The 13,526-nt window shown below is 61.5% G+C and overlaps 1 protein-coding gene across 1 annotated transcript in view; it reads right to left on the reverse strand.

Moving 5' to 3' along the window:
• Positions 1–13,526, reverse strand: part of Muc2 (mucin 2, oligomeric mucus/gel-forming) — a 26,959-nt gene that overhangs the window by 6,668 nt on the left and 6,765 nt on the right. The window contains 21 exon segments of the mRNA XM_048807624.1: positions 1–177; positions 585–832; positions 1,243–1,417; positions 1,671–1,933; positions 2,572–2,799; positions 3,328–6,201; positions 6,204–6,542; positions 7,596–7,808; positions 8,195–8,238; positions 8,666–8,813; positions 9,219–9,350; positions 9,617–9,773; positions 10,314–10,553; positions 10,667–10,846; positions 10,929–11,039; positions 11,380–11,518; positions 11,787–11,941; positions 12,297–12,397; positions 12,518–12,570; positions 12,747–13,002; positions 13,284–13,463. Coding sequence (XP_048663581.1) covers positions 1–177; positions 585–832; positions 1,243–1,417; positions 1,671–1,933; positions 2,572–2,799; positions 3,328–6,201; positions 6,204–6,542; positions 7,596–7,808; positions 8,195–8,238; positions 8,666–8,813; positions 9,219–9,350; positions 9,617–9,773; positions 10,314–10,553; positions 10,667–10,846; positions 10,929–11,039; positions 11,380–11,518; positions 11,787–11,941; positions 12,297–12,397; positions 12,518–12,570; positions 12,747–13,002; positions 13,284–13,463 — 6,413 coding nt within the window.

Raw genomic sequence — 13,526 nt, forward strand, 5'->3', positions numbered from 1 at the left:
GCCCTTGGTGTTGTTGCCAAACAGGCGGTAGGGCAGCCTGACGGAGAAGGACAGCCCATCGTAGGAGATGAGAGCGCCCAGCTCGGGGATGTCCACCACGAAGCTGATGCCTGACTCGTAGACCTGCAGCCCGTACTTCTTGTAGGGCAGGGCCACCGCCTGCTTGTTGACCTGCACCTGCAGCCAGCATTCCTGGTCAGGCGCCCCCGGCAGGAGCAGGGGGCAGCCAGCTAGAGGCCTGCCTTGCCCAGCCTCGGTCACCTCTGGGAGCCGTGTGTGACGCAGAGGCCCATCTGCACCTGCAGGAGGGCAGCCCTGACCACCCGCCCTGTCCCCGGGAGGAGCTTCTGCCGAGACCTGTGCCCGGGCGGGGCTTGAGTGGTGGGACGCAGGGTCCCTGAACACACCTGGAGGGCCTGAGAAGAGCACGCTGTGTCCCCAGGAGACCCCGCCCCATCCCACCTTCCAGCCCGGCTCCGGGGAGGCTAGGTAGGGCCCTCGCTGCCGTCCTCTGCTGTGGGGACCTCGCTCAGAGCCCGGCCTGCTCGCCCACTGTGGACCCTCGCCGGGCCCACCCCACGTACCTGCACTTTGAGGGGCATCATCTGCGTGGTTTGCATCAGCACCTCCTGGGTCTCGTGGCGCACGATGAGTGTGCGGGGGCAGGACACCTTGTCATTGACGTCACAGTGGTAGTTGTCGATGTAGACCCCAAAGTTCTCCACCTGCGGGGTCACCTCCTCCACCAGCACGTAGGTGCAGTTGCCCTGGTAGCTGTAGTACAGGCCATCGAAGGTGACGTAGTGCGGGTCCCCCCAGCCCGTGCAGTAGCCTGCAGAACAAGCTCAGTGAGCTGGCGGGCAGGGGTGGGGACCGCAACGGGTCACAGTCAGGATTCAGGGTCAGGTCGGGAGAGCGGGCCTGAAAAGCCTGGTGCACTTGGGTGTGAGAGCAGGCTGGACCTGGCTCCCCACCATCCACAGGGCCCTTCCGCAGGACAGGGCCTCGGTGTGGAGCCAGAGGGGCCCCTCTAACCTGGAAGGCCTCCTCGTTCTGGGGAGGTCCCCAGACCTGGGGAGGAAGGAGTGCGAGAAGTCCCTGGGCCCTGCGCCAAGCCTGCAGCAGGTGCTCAGGCCTTGGACTCTGCGCCCAAGGGCAGGCGTGCTCCCAGGAGACCAGCCATGCCACCCTCCACCAGAGAGGGAGTGGCAGGCAGTCCCCGAGCGACTGGGAGGGACTTACAGTCACACTCCCAGTGCCAGCAGCAGCCGTCGGGGTCCAGGACGCGCACAGGCTTGAGGCCATTGGAGCAGGTGGGCATGGGCGGGGGCTGGCACTCCTTCTCCACGATCTCCACCACGTTGTCGTGCTGGCAGATGGCCATGGTGCAGTTACACAGCCACCAGGTCTCGTTCTCCTGCAGGACGAGGCCCTAGGAGTCAACAGGCTGCACGTGGGCAGCACGGCAGTCCTCTCCACCCCAGAGGGGCCGCCGGCAGCAGGGCTTCGTGGTGGCCAGCCACCTGGCCAGGCCTGGAGAAGGCCAAGGGCTGCAGCTGCCCCTGCACTGCAGATGGTGCAGGGAGGGGGAGGAGCATCTCGGACCCCTCAGGCCTCGGACGCAGGGACACCCCTGGCACGGGGGAACGAGGCCACCCTGGCCCACTGACCTGTCTCGGAGGATCGAAATCTAGGCACCCAGTGGGCTTGGTGGTGCCGGGTGTCGGCTGGGAGGATGTGGTCGCTGGCGTGGAGGGCTTGGGTGTTGAGGGTGTCAAAGGCGTGGCCACCGAGGACGGAGTGGGCACCGAGGATGTGGGCGTTGGGGAAGGCGTGGACGGGCAGGACCAGTTGAAGTACTGGAACTCACAGTCAACAGAGCAGTTCACATAGTAGCAGGTGTCCCCGATGGTGTTGTTGTACACCACGTCACCTGCGGGGACAGAGAGGTCCAGTCCCCATGCCACCCAGAGGCAGGGTGGCCACCTTAGAGGACGCAGGTCCCGTGGAAGACAGAGAAGGCACTGCTGTGGGCCCAGACAGTCATGTGCCCCAGGGGTGCCCGTGTGACTGTCCCTGGGCACATGCTACAGGGTTGGGAAGGGGCCTCTGGGAGGTGACCAGGCTTAGATGGGGTCCTCGGGGTGGAGCCCTGGGGTGGCATTAGTGGCTTTAGAAGAAGAGAACAAGGCTGGAGCCAGCTTGCTTGCCCCGCTCGCCTGGGAATGCCCTCTGCCACATCAGGATGCACAGACGACCTCACCAGGTGCTGACACCACGCTCCTCCCAGCCTCTAGAACCGTGAGCCAAATAAACCTCTAATGTTTAAAAATGATCTAGTGTCAGGTAGTCTGTCATGGCAACAGAAAATGGACCAACCACCCTGACCAGGCTCACGAGCTGAGGGACCCTGGTCCCTCTTTCCAGCCAGATGTCCCATTCCACCCTTGTCCTCCCGCCTCCTGAGCAAGTTCCTGGCTTGGACCTTGCCTGGTCCTTAACCTGTCACATTAAACAGGGATCAGACCCAGCTTCGGCTGCCTAGTGTTGGGGGTGGACGGCCAAACACACCTGGGATGTAGTACGTGTCGTTCAACACGCAGCAGGTGGTGGAAGTGCTCATCTCCCACGGGGTGCTGGGGGACTCGATCGGGGTGGACGTGGCCAGGGTCCCCCAGGAGGACGAGGTTCTGGTGGTCTCCCGTGTGGTCGGCATGGTAGAGGGGAGCCCTGTCCTGGTGGGAGTCCCCACGGTGGTTGTCGGCACAGTGTGGGGAGTGGTCTTCGAGATGGGTGTGCCTGTAAGGACAGGTCGTGAGCTGAGGCCGTCACTCCTCTTAGGTGCCACGGGGACCCGACAACAGGACCACAGAGGGGAAGGTGGCCGGCTGGCTGGAGACCAAGGCTCTGGAAGCCACCACTCACACTGTGTGCCATGGGAGGACTGCAGGGGAGGCCGAGGCTCAGGGCAGCAGGCTGAGCGGGCCGGCCCCTCTGGCCTCCTCTGCCACGCCAAGGCTCCAAAGGCCCAGGCAGGGAGGCCCAGGCAGGGAGGCCCAGGCAGGCCTTGTTCTACACAGCCCAAGGCTCGCCAAGGGGCTCTGCCCACGCGGCCCAGGCACAGATGATGGTCGGGGCTCCCTGCACTCAGTGATGGTGCTCAGAGGGAAAGGCACGCGGAGCCAGCCTCGGCCTTCCCAGGGCCCATCCTCCTGGGCAGAGCAAGGGCAGCCCCCCGAGGCACTGAGCCAGGCCAGCCCAGAGCTGTGAGGCTCCCTGGCAGAGGGCGGCTCTCCTGGGAGAGGAGGGTGGGATGCGTCTCCTTACCTGGAGAGGCTGGGGTGGTGCCCGAAGTGGAGGCCTCAGGTCCAGGAGTGCTGCCCGTAGTCACAGCGGCCACAGGGGGTGTTGTTCTGGGTGACGCTGTGGTGCTAGAAGGCTCCTTGGTGGTCAGAGGGGTGCTGGGAAGGGTGGTGGACTCCGTGGAAAGGGAGGGGGTTGACTGAGTGGTCACGGGGGTGGAGGGTGAAGTTGCAGGTGTGGACGCGGTTGACGCGGTAGTGGGTACTGTGCCCGTAGGGGTGGGAACCTCTGTGCCAGTGCTGGTGGGAGTGGGAGTGGGGGAGACGGTGCTCGTAGCAGCAGGAGTGGCTGTGCTTGTAGCTGTGGACTCAGTGACAGGGGCAGTTACAGTAGAGGATGGGGTTGGGGTGAGTGTAGTGGTGGAGCCCGGGGTTGGGGTCTCTGTGGTGGTGGAGCCTGGGGATGGGGTCAGTGTGGTGGTGGATATTGGGGTTGGTGTCACCGTGGTGGTGGTCTGTGGGCTTGTGGTCTCTGTGGTCGTGGTGGTGGGTGTAGGTGTTGTGGTCTCAGTGATGGTGGTAGTGATGGTAGATGTTGGGGTTGGGGTCTGTGTGGTGGTGGATATTGGGGTTGGTGTCACCGTGGTGGTGGTCTGTGGGCTTGTGGTCTCTGTGGTCGTGGTGGTGGGTGTAGGTGTTGTGGTCTCAGTGATGGTGGTAGTGATGGTAGATGTTGGGGTTGGGGTCTGTGTGGTGGTGGATATTGGGGTTGGTGTCACCGTGGTGGTGGTCTGTGGGCTTGTGGTCTCTGTGGTCGTGGTGGTGGGTGTAGGTGTTGTGGTCTCAGTGATGGTGGTAGTGATGGTAGATGTTGGGGTTGGGGTCTGTGTGGTGGTGGATATTGGGGTTGGTGTCACCGTGGTGGTGGTCTGTGGGCTTGTGGTCTCTGTGGTCGTGGTGGTGGGTGTAGGTGTTGTGGTCTCAGTGATGGTGGTAGTGATGGTAGATGTTGGGGTTGGGGTCTGTGTGGTGGTGGATATTGGGGTTGGTGTCACCGTGGTGGTGGTCTGTGGGCTTGTGGTCTCTGTGGTCGTGGTGGTGGGTGTAGGTGTTGTGGTCTCAGTGATGGTGGTAGTGATGGTAGATGTTGGGGTTGGGGTCTGTGTGGTGGTGGATATTGGGGTTGGTGTCACCGTGGTGGTGGTCTGTGGGCTTGTGGTCTCTGTGGTCGTGGTGGTGGGTGTAGGTGTTGTGGTCTCAGTGATGGTGGTAGTGATGGTAGATGTTGGGGTTGGGGTCTGTGTGGTGGTGGATATTGGGGTTGGTGTCACCGTGGTGGTGGTCTGTGGGCTTGTGGTCTCTGTGGTCGTGGTGGTGGGTGTAGGTGTTGTGGTCTCAGTGATGGTGGTAGTGATGGTAGATGTTGGGGTTGGGGTCTGTGTGGTGGTGGATATTGGGGTTGGTGTCACCGTGGTGGTGGTCTGTGGGCTTGTGGTCTCTGTGGTCGTGGTGGTGGGTGTAGGTGTTGTGGTCTCAGTGATGGTGGTAGTGATGGTAGATGTTGGGGTTGGGGTCTGTGTGGTGGTGGATATTGGGGTTGGTGTCACCGTGGTGGTGGTCTGTGGGCTTGTGGTCTCTGTGGTCGTGGTGGTGGGTGTAGGTGTTGTGGTCTCAGTGATGGTGGTAGTGATGGTAGATGTTGGGGTTGGGGTCTGTGTGGTGGTGGATATTGGGGTTGGTGTCACCGTGGTGGTGGTCTGTGGGCTTGTGGTCTCTGTGGTCGTGGTGGTGGGTGTAGGTGTTGTGGTCTCAGTGATGGTGGTAGTGATGGTAGATGTTGGGGTTGGGGTCTGTGTGGTGGTGGATATTGGGGTTGGTGTCACCGTGGTGGTGGTCTGTGGGCTTGTGGTCTCTGTGGTCGTGGTGGTGGGTGTAGGTGTTGTGGTCTCAGTGATGGTGGTAGTGATGGTAGATGTTGGGGTTGGGGTCTGTGTGGTGGTGGATATTGGGGTTGGTGTCACCGTGGTGGTGGTCTGTGGGCTTGTGGTCTCTGTGGTCGTGGTGGTGGGTGTAGGTGTTGTGGTCTCAGTGACGATAGTAGTGATGGTAGATGTTGGGGTTGGGGTCTGTGTGGTGGTGGATATTGGGGTTGGTGTCACCGTGGTGGTGGGTGTTGGACTTGGGGACTCTGTGGTCGTGGTGGTGGGTGTTGGTGTTGGGGTGTGGGTCGTGGTAGTTGTCGGTGTGGTGACAGTTGTTGAGGTTGAATTCTCTATGGTGGTGAGAGTTGGGGTAACGGTCCCTGTGGTGGTCTCAGTGGTGGTGGTTGTAGGCGGTGCTGTTGTGGAGCCACAGGGTCTGCAGCACTGGACGTTGATCTCGTAGTTGAGGCAGAAGGGCATGGGAATGACTCCGCCTGGCCTTTGGTCTTTGTTTCTGCAGACCAGTCCTACTGAGAGGTCACACACCACTTGCTGCCCAAGCTGCTGGACTGGAACCTGAGGATACATCACTGCTCGGCAGGAGATGTTAGCTGCCCAGTCCGGGGCACAGACACCTCCAATTGGTTCAAAATCTCCTCCTGGCTTGTCAAAGTTGGGTTTTCCAGAGTCCAGCCAGCCAGTCCATTCGCAGTCCAGACAAGGAGGGGTGGTTGTCGTGGTGGTGGTGGAGGTGGGGATTGTTGTCACCGTGGGGGTGGGCGTTGGACTCGGGGACTCTGTGGTTGTGGTGGTGGGCATGGGCGTGGGTGAGGTTGTGGGCGTGGTCGGTGATGGTGTTGGTGTGGCGTGAGTTGTGGTTGTGGGTATAGGTGTTGTCGTGGGCGTGGGCGTGGGCGTGGTCGTGGGTGTGGTCGTGGGTGTGGTCGTGGGTGTGGTCGTGGGTGTGGTCGTGGGCGTGGGCGTGTCGTGGGCGTGGGTGTGGGCGTGGTCCTGGGCGTGTGCGAGGTGGGGCATTCCCACCATGGTACGCAACAATTCACCCGTATCTCATAGTCATAGCAGCGTTCGAAGGGTCCAGTCACGAACTGGTCTTCGTTTTTGCAGATAAACCCAACGGAGAGGTTGCACTGTACGTTCTGGCGCAGCTCTTCCCAGGAGAGGTGGGGCTCCGTGGCCGACCTGCACTGGATGTCCTCTGGAGCCTTGCAAACACTGTCAAAGGTCTCTCGGTCACCACCATCGCTGCTGCTGCTCGGGTGGTCCTCGTTGATCCAGTCAGTCCAGAAGCAGCAGTGCTCTAGAAGCAAACCGCCCCCCCCCAGTGGTCATTTGCATCTGGGCAGAGGCACCTTCAAGGTCTCCATGCCCAGAAGGGCTTGGGACCTCCATGACCATCCTTAAGGTACGGCTGCCCCTCCTGTCATCTCTAAAGGACCAGTTTGCAGGACAGGGCTTAAACTGACTTTGCCCTCATTTGACAACTATAATATTGAGGCCCAGAGGACAGAGGCCACCCCAGGCCATGTCTGGGTCTGACAGGCCCAAACCTTGAAGCTTCAGGTAGGCACCCCTTCCGCAGCTGTTCCACATCCTAGTGTCAAAAGGGGGGGCTGTGGTTGTGGCTCAGGGTACAGCGCTCACCTAGCACGTGCGAGGCACTGAATTCGATCCTCAGCACCACATAAAAATAAATAAAATAAAGGTACTGTGTCTGACTACAACTAAAAAAAAAAAGAAAATTTAAAAAGGGACAAAAGGAGGAACCCGTAGAGCCACAGCTCCAGGAAGGGGGAGTATGGACAGGCCTTGTCTCTACTCTTGGCCAACCGCATGGTCCCTCACGCAGGTCCAGCCCCTCCTCACTAGTCCCTGGCCTGAGCAGACAGTAAAGTCGCCCAAGTCACTGGTCCTTCAGCAGAGAAGCCACCAGCCTCGCAGGCCCCAAGCAGCCTCCTGGGGGTTCTATAGATTTTGCTCATCTTGGCCCTGTTTGTCACCGTGACATATTGCAGCGTCACTTACTTGAAGTTGCCAGAACTGCAATAGAGAGGGGAAGGGTCTCGTTACCCAGGCCGAGACCCTTTGACTCTCTTCACTTTTCAGTGTGCCTTCCTGTGTCTTGTCACACCCTGGTGGTTTGTCCAGTGTGTCCATGATTTTGACCACAACAAACAGGAATTTAAGGAAGTCCTCTGATTAGGCCTTAAAGGCATCTTTGCAGGGACACAGGCCACATGGATGTTACCTCATCTGGCAGCTGATCTGCAGACAGAAGCTGGCCACCCAGGCCACGTGGGCTGCTGGGGAAAGGCAAGGTCCCCAGCAGAGATCCGCGGCCATGGGGCCTCACCTGGGCTGGTGAAGGGGGTGATGGTGGTGGTGGTGGTGGTGGTGGTGGGGACAGAGGAGGTGGTGGTGGGGACAGAGGTGGTGGAGGAAGTCGGCGTGGACGGGGGTGCCGTGGTAGTTGCACAGATGTTGAAGTGCCTCTCCACTGTCCCATTGGGGCCACAGAACTCCCAGTAGCAGAAGACACCGTCCTGAGTCTGGTTGAGAATCTTCCCTGGGGGGAGGAGGCCAGCCATCAGCGCGGCAGGTGGAGGCAGACTCACACCTGAGGAGACACTGGGTGCCCCCAGTTCCACAAGTGCCCCAGCAGGACCCCTTTCCTGGATCTCCTCCCCTTGAGGAAGGGGCCTCATCAGAACATAGGAGACACAGAGGGAGGGGCAGCAGATGTTCACCATGAGGCACCGGCTCCCATAAGAAGGGACTCAGCGTGTCACAGGAGCCCATGGGCTGCTGCACAGCAGAGCAGGTCTGAACATGTCTGGGCACCAAACAGGTAGAACCCAAGAGGACAACCCCACGCAGGCCAGGCCCATGGATTCAGGGACGGGGCAGGCTGCAGGCTTCCTGCCGCAGAGGTAGCAACAGAGGACAGCTTACCTTCCTCCGGGTGGCAGACCACATGTGAGGAGTCAGTGCACACACTGCAAAGCAAGCACAGTGGCTGCAGGCCTCCTGCCCCTCCCTCCAGGCCTGCTCCCAGTGCAGACCCCATCCCCAAAACCAGCTCCAGAGGAGCCCCACCCACCAGGTTCTAAATGCGGGCAGAGGCACGGGACAGGTAAGATGGGAAAAAGCTGGAACAGGCAGGTGACATTCATGTGCATGTGTGACTGTGTGCACCTGCGGGACTGTGTCCATGCATGAGTACAGGCACGCACTCTGTGTGTGGACGTGTGTGTATGAGATGCATGTGGCTGTGTGCACACGCATGGGTATGTGCACCTGCATGGAGCAGCATGGGAGTGTGTGTGTGTGCAGGCATGTGTGTGCTTGTTATGTGTGTGTGTGTGGCGTGCCTGCGTGTGCACCGAGCCCCCGCCTGACCCCTTGCTTTGTGGGCTTGAGTACCAAGATGTGCAGATGTCCTTCGTGGGAACCAGTGCTCCAGGGGGGTAGCGGGTGTCCCCAACATAGCAGCCACACTGGTCCCCAGTGACACACTTCTTCAGGTCCTCATCGTAGATGGGCCTGTCCGTAGGGCATCGGGGGTAGCAACCTGACGGGCACAAGGCAAGGGCCTTGGACTTCCAGGGAGGTCCACTGGAGCCTCCCCAGCATCCCCACCCATCAGTCGTGTCTCTCGGGGTGTTCCTCTGGCAAGGCCAGGGGACAGAGAGGGCTGGGTCTCCCCACCCCTGGGGGTCCTCTGCCTAGCCAGCCCCTCTCAGGGCTGTTAGCTGCTGCTTCGCTGATTCTCCTTGAGGAGGTTCAGGGCAGCCCAAGCCCACTGCTCGAAGGACACATTCTGCCACAGGTGAGCCTGGCCGCCCCCTGGGCCTCAGATCTGCAGACCTCAGGCCTCCCGCCAGGGTTCCCATGGGTCTCCAGCCAATGGCAGCTTTAAGCCCCACGACGCCTACCAGCAGGGCTACCTCCTGCCCCCAAGGCCCTCCCTGCTCACCCTCCAGGTAGGACACAGAGATGTTGGAGTGGATGCCGTTGATGGTCCTGCAGGTTTCAAAGCTGCGGTTCCCACACGGCTCATAATGCCACTCACACTCGTCCGGGGGGTTGTAGTAGTCACAGAATATGGCTGGAGGGAGGACAGGAGGATAGGGACAGGGTCAGACTCAGCAGGATGCAGGCAGGGGCCCAGACAAAGGTGAGGCTGGGATGGGGGAGTGGGCAGGGACACATCCAGCCAGGTCTGGACAACCAGGTCTCACAGTGATCCCAGGAAGAAGCATGATGCCCAGGAAGCATGGGGTTAATGACATACGTGCTGTCACTTGGAGGGGAGGGAGTGCCGCCTGCCCCCAGCCCTCGCTGCAGCCCCTGGTCAGGACAGTGGGCACTCACGGCACAGATCCGGTGTCCTCCAGAACACACAGGCCTCCGCCTTGGTGCACTCCTGGGCGTAGGAGGCCACGGCAGAGCAGAAGCACTCGCAGTCGCCCCCCGTGTCACAGGAACAGGAGTCCTGCACGCAGGCCTCGTAGAAGACTGTGGGGTCCACCTGAGGAGAAGACGTGGTGTGCCCTGGGCCCTTGCTGCCTTCATGAGGCCAGGACCCTGCGTCTGGCCCTGGTCGGCCCAGGGCTCCAAAGTGACTCATAACTGGGGGTGTCCAAAGACACCCTGACTGTGCAGCCCTGGGGCTTCGAAGGTCTCAGGATAAGATGGCCATCCTAAAACCGGTCCTGCCCTCTGTTGCCAGTATCTGGGGCCATCTGGTCATTAGCCCCTTACCTGCCTTCCCTCCCTCCATTGTGAGCATGTAAGTCAGAGAGGCAGAGGGAGGCTGGGTCCAACCAGGAGTCTCAGAGGATCACCTGGTCATCTCCTCATGTGTCCAAAGAACAATGAGAAAGGAGAAAACTCAAGGACAAGTACTCCACAGGGAGCCACTCCCCAGAGTGCCCTCAGCGCAGGGTAGAGGCTGCAGGGCCACGACCGCGCCCCTCGCCCGGCCCCGCCCACCCGGCTGTGGCCCCGCCCAGGCCCGCAGCCCCGCCCACCCGGCTGTGGCCCCACCCAGGCCCGCAGCCCCGCCCACCTTGCTGTGGCACACGCTGAACACGCCGCTCTTGATGATGCTGCACTGTTTCTCGGCCCAGGAGCGGCGGTGCGGGTTCAGGCTGCAGGGGTCCGGGATGGTGCTCACGTCTGGGCAGGTGGAGGCCTCCTTCCAGCTGTTCCCGAAGTCCAGCTCGCTGCTCACCACCATGTGGTCCCGCGTGGTGAAGTCGTTGCTAGTGCGGTCATCAAAGTTCCCGCACAGGCCGCACACAGTGCCCTGTGAGGAAGGAGCATAGGCTTCACAGGCCAGGCAGCTGGGGGGGGCGGGCAGCACAGTTCAGAGGCCACAGAGGGGCGGCCCTGAGAGGGCTGGCAGGCGGGGCGGCCCACCTTGTAGGACGGAGCCAGCTTGATGAAGATGGTGGTCTTCTTGTCCCAGATGACGATGATGCCGGTGCTAGCCTCAACCACCAGGTACTGGCCCACTTCCCGCGTGGTGTAGGCCACCTGGTGGCCCTCCTCAAGCTGGACCACTTCCCGGCGCTTGTCCTCCAGCTTCAGCTCCGTCCTCTGCCCAGAGGAGAGGCAGGTCACTAGCAGTGTCCGAGGGTCCCCAAGGGCTCTGGGAACCCCAGGGATGGGCAGCACTCACCCCTATGAAGATCTTGATGGCCTTGGAGCAGGTGACGCCAGTGGTGCCACAGGGGACATTCTCAGTGATAATGCTGAAGGAGCCTGTTGAGGAGTTCTGGCCGCAGTAGTCCTAGGGGCCAGTGGGTGAGGTCAGCTAGCTCCAACTCAGACCTGGCGAGGGCAGCCCCTCATCGGGTGGCTGGGGATAACAGTGGCACCGGGGGTGCCAGGGCTGGGCCAGCCAGCCAGGCCTATCCTGATTACACATGCGTGTGCACACACAGGTACTTCAGCAGGAGGGTCACGGAACTGGAGAGGGGGCTTTACCGTGCCCACCCCTCTCCCAGCCAGAAGCCCAAACCTTGACCAGGTGGGGCCTGGGGCAGAGGACGGGCCTCCCACAAGGTCTCCTGCATCTCAGAGCCGGTAGAGCGGGGACCGTGGGGACCGTGGGGCAGGGCAGGCCTCACCTGGACAGCCACGTAGGAGCAGTGTCCATCAAAGTCATAGTGCTTCCCGTCAAAGGTGATGTAGTGGCCACTCCCGTAAATGGAACAGGTACCGTGGCACAGGAACTGGGTACATTGCCAGCGTCCTCTCTGGCAGGTGCTGAGAATAGGAGAGAAACCTGAAGGGGCCAGAGCCCAGGGCCCCACCCCTGCTCAGACACCAACCTGGCTTAGACCCTGGGTTGGTGGAGACAACTCCTGGCAGCCCATGCAGGACACCGAACAGCACCCACAGCAGCCCAAACATACCCTGCACCCCACCTCTGCTCCAGGACCAGGGGCAGACATGAGAGACTGCCCATCAGCTGAGCCAGAGCCACCCCTGGCCCTGTAGGACCCAGCAGGGTACCCTCAGCCAGGCCACTTACCAGGTGTTGTTGCAGTCTAGCTTGATCTTGTCCCCAGGGGAGTACAGGTCCTTGTTGTGGACACACGGGCACTCCTCCTCCACCACACAGCCACCCCGGCCATCATCCAGGAGCCCCTCAGGGCAGACACAGCCACTGACACAATCCGTATGGTACTGGGGGCAGCAGAGGGGGCTTCAATGAGACCAAAGCTCCCTCTGGGAGTTGGGAGGACACAGTGGGAGAATCTCTCCCTGGCCCCAGGCCTCTCCCCTCCGGCCGACATGTGGGCAGGAAGACAGGTGAAGGTGGCCTGCCTAGAGCCGCTAAACTGGCCCCTGTTCCCAGGGGGCCCAGAGGCCACCACTTCCTTCCCACAACAGGGGCAGTGTCAACAAAATCCAGTATCCATAGGATTCAGCATCCGGACCTGGTGGACAGGGCATAGAGGAGTCTACCTGCTCCCTCCACAATGGCTCAGCCAGAAATACCCCACCCAGCCCACCCACCACAACCCTCCCCAGCACGCACATAGCCAGCAACCAGCGTCTGACAGCTGGTGGGGCGGGGCTCTCGGGTGGCCAGGGCAGTCAGGTTGTTGCAGTCGACAAGGATCTTTGGGGCCGCACAGCCTGTGGGACAAAGGGGCTGCCTGAGCTCACGCTGAAGTTAGCGGGCACGGGTGGGCAGGAGAAGGAGTAGGGGAGCAAGCCAAAGGGCCGGTGGCCATGCACAGAGCAGCATCCACTTACTCTGGCCGATCAGCTTGACCTGCGTACAGTGCAGCCTCCCATTTCGGCAGACACTGGGAAGGAGAGGGGGATAAACAGGGCCCAGGAGTCCTCACTCGGGACAGTCAAGGGAAGCTGCCCCTGCCAGTCCCCCGCCCCAGGCCCATCTGCACCCATGTCTCACTCAGAGCAGAGCTCCAGAGGCAGACCTGCCCCACCCCAGGCCTCCCTGCCCAGGCCAGACACCCACCAGCGCTCCTCCTGCCTCAAGACCACATCCCCCGCCTCCAGGTAGAGGCCTCGGTGGTAGCAGGAGCACTTGGCCAGGGGCACACAGCGGCCCTTCTCATCCAAGAAGGTGTGGTCAGGGCAGCCACAGCCGTCCACGGGCGTGAAGCCTTTGAGACAGTGGGTTTCCCCCTCAGAGAGCGAGCGGCAGGTCTGCTGGCAGGTGGTCAGGTTGTACAGGAAGGTCTGAGATTTGGGGCAGGAGCCCACGTCCTTGTCTGCAGAGAACAAGGGACCAGAGTGAGGCACAGGAGAGACCAGCTCCCAGCTCCATCCCCGAAGACTGTCCCTGAGCCTCGCTCCATCAGGGCAGCAGCGCCCATCCGACCAAGAGACCAGGGAGGGCAGCCGCCCAGGGACGCCTACCCTGAACTCAGCTGCCACAGCTCCTGACCACCCCCATCCCTGGTCCCTGAAGGTGCCCGCCAGGAGCCAGCTGCAGGAGATGACCCTCCCTTGGGCCACCCGTGCTCAGGGCCCAGCCTCAGGGGGCACTCACTGCAGACGCGCTCCCGCCAGCCCCACAGCATGACGCCCTTGGTGGCGCAGGCCCGCGCATAGGAGGACAGCGCTGCGCACAGGCAGTCCTCGTTGTTCTGACAGTTGCAGGTGTCATACTTGCATCTCTGGAAAGCAAACGGGGGGGGGGGGTCATTGAGTGAGCCCCGGGTGGACCCGGCTCCCTGTGCACTCAGCACACACGCCCGTCACCCACTGGGCACGCCAGGCACTGTCTCTTATA

Source organism: Marmota marmota, unplaced genomic scaffold, assembly GCF_001458135.2.
Source record: "Marmota marmota marmota unplaced genomic scaffold, marMar, whole genome shotgun sequence".
NCBI classification, from domain to species: Eukaryota; Metazoa; Chordata; class Mammalia; order Rodentia; family Sciuridae; genus Marmota; species Marmota marmota.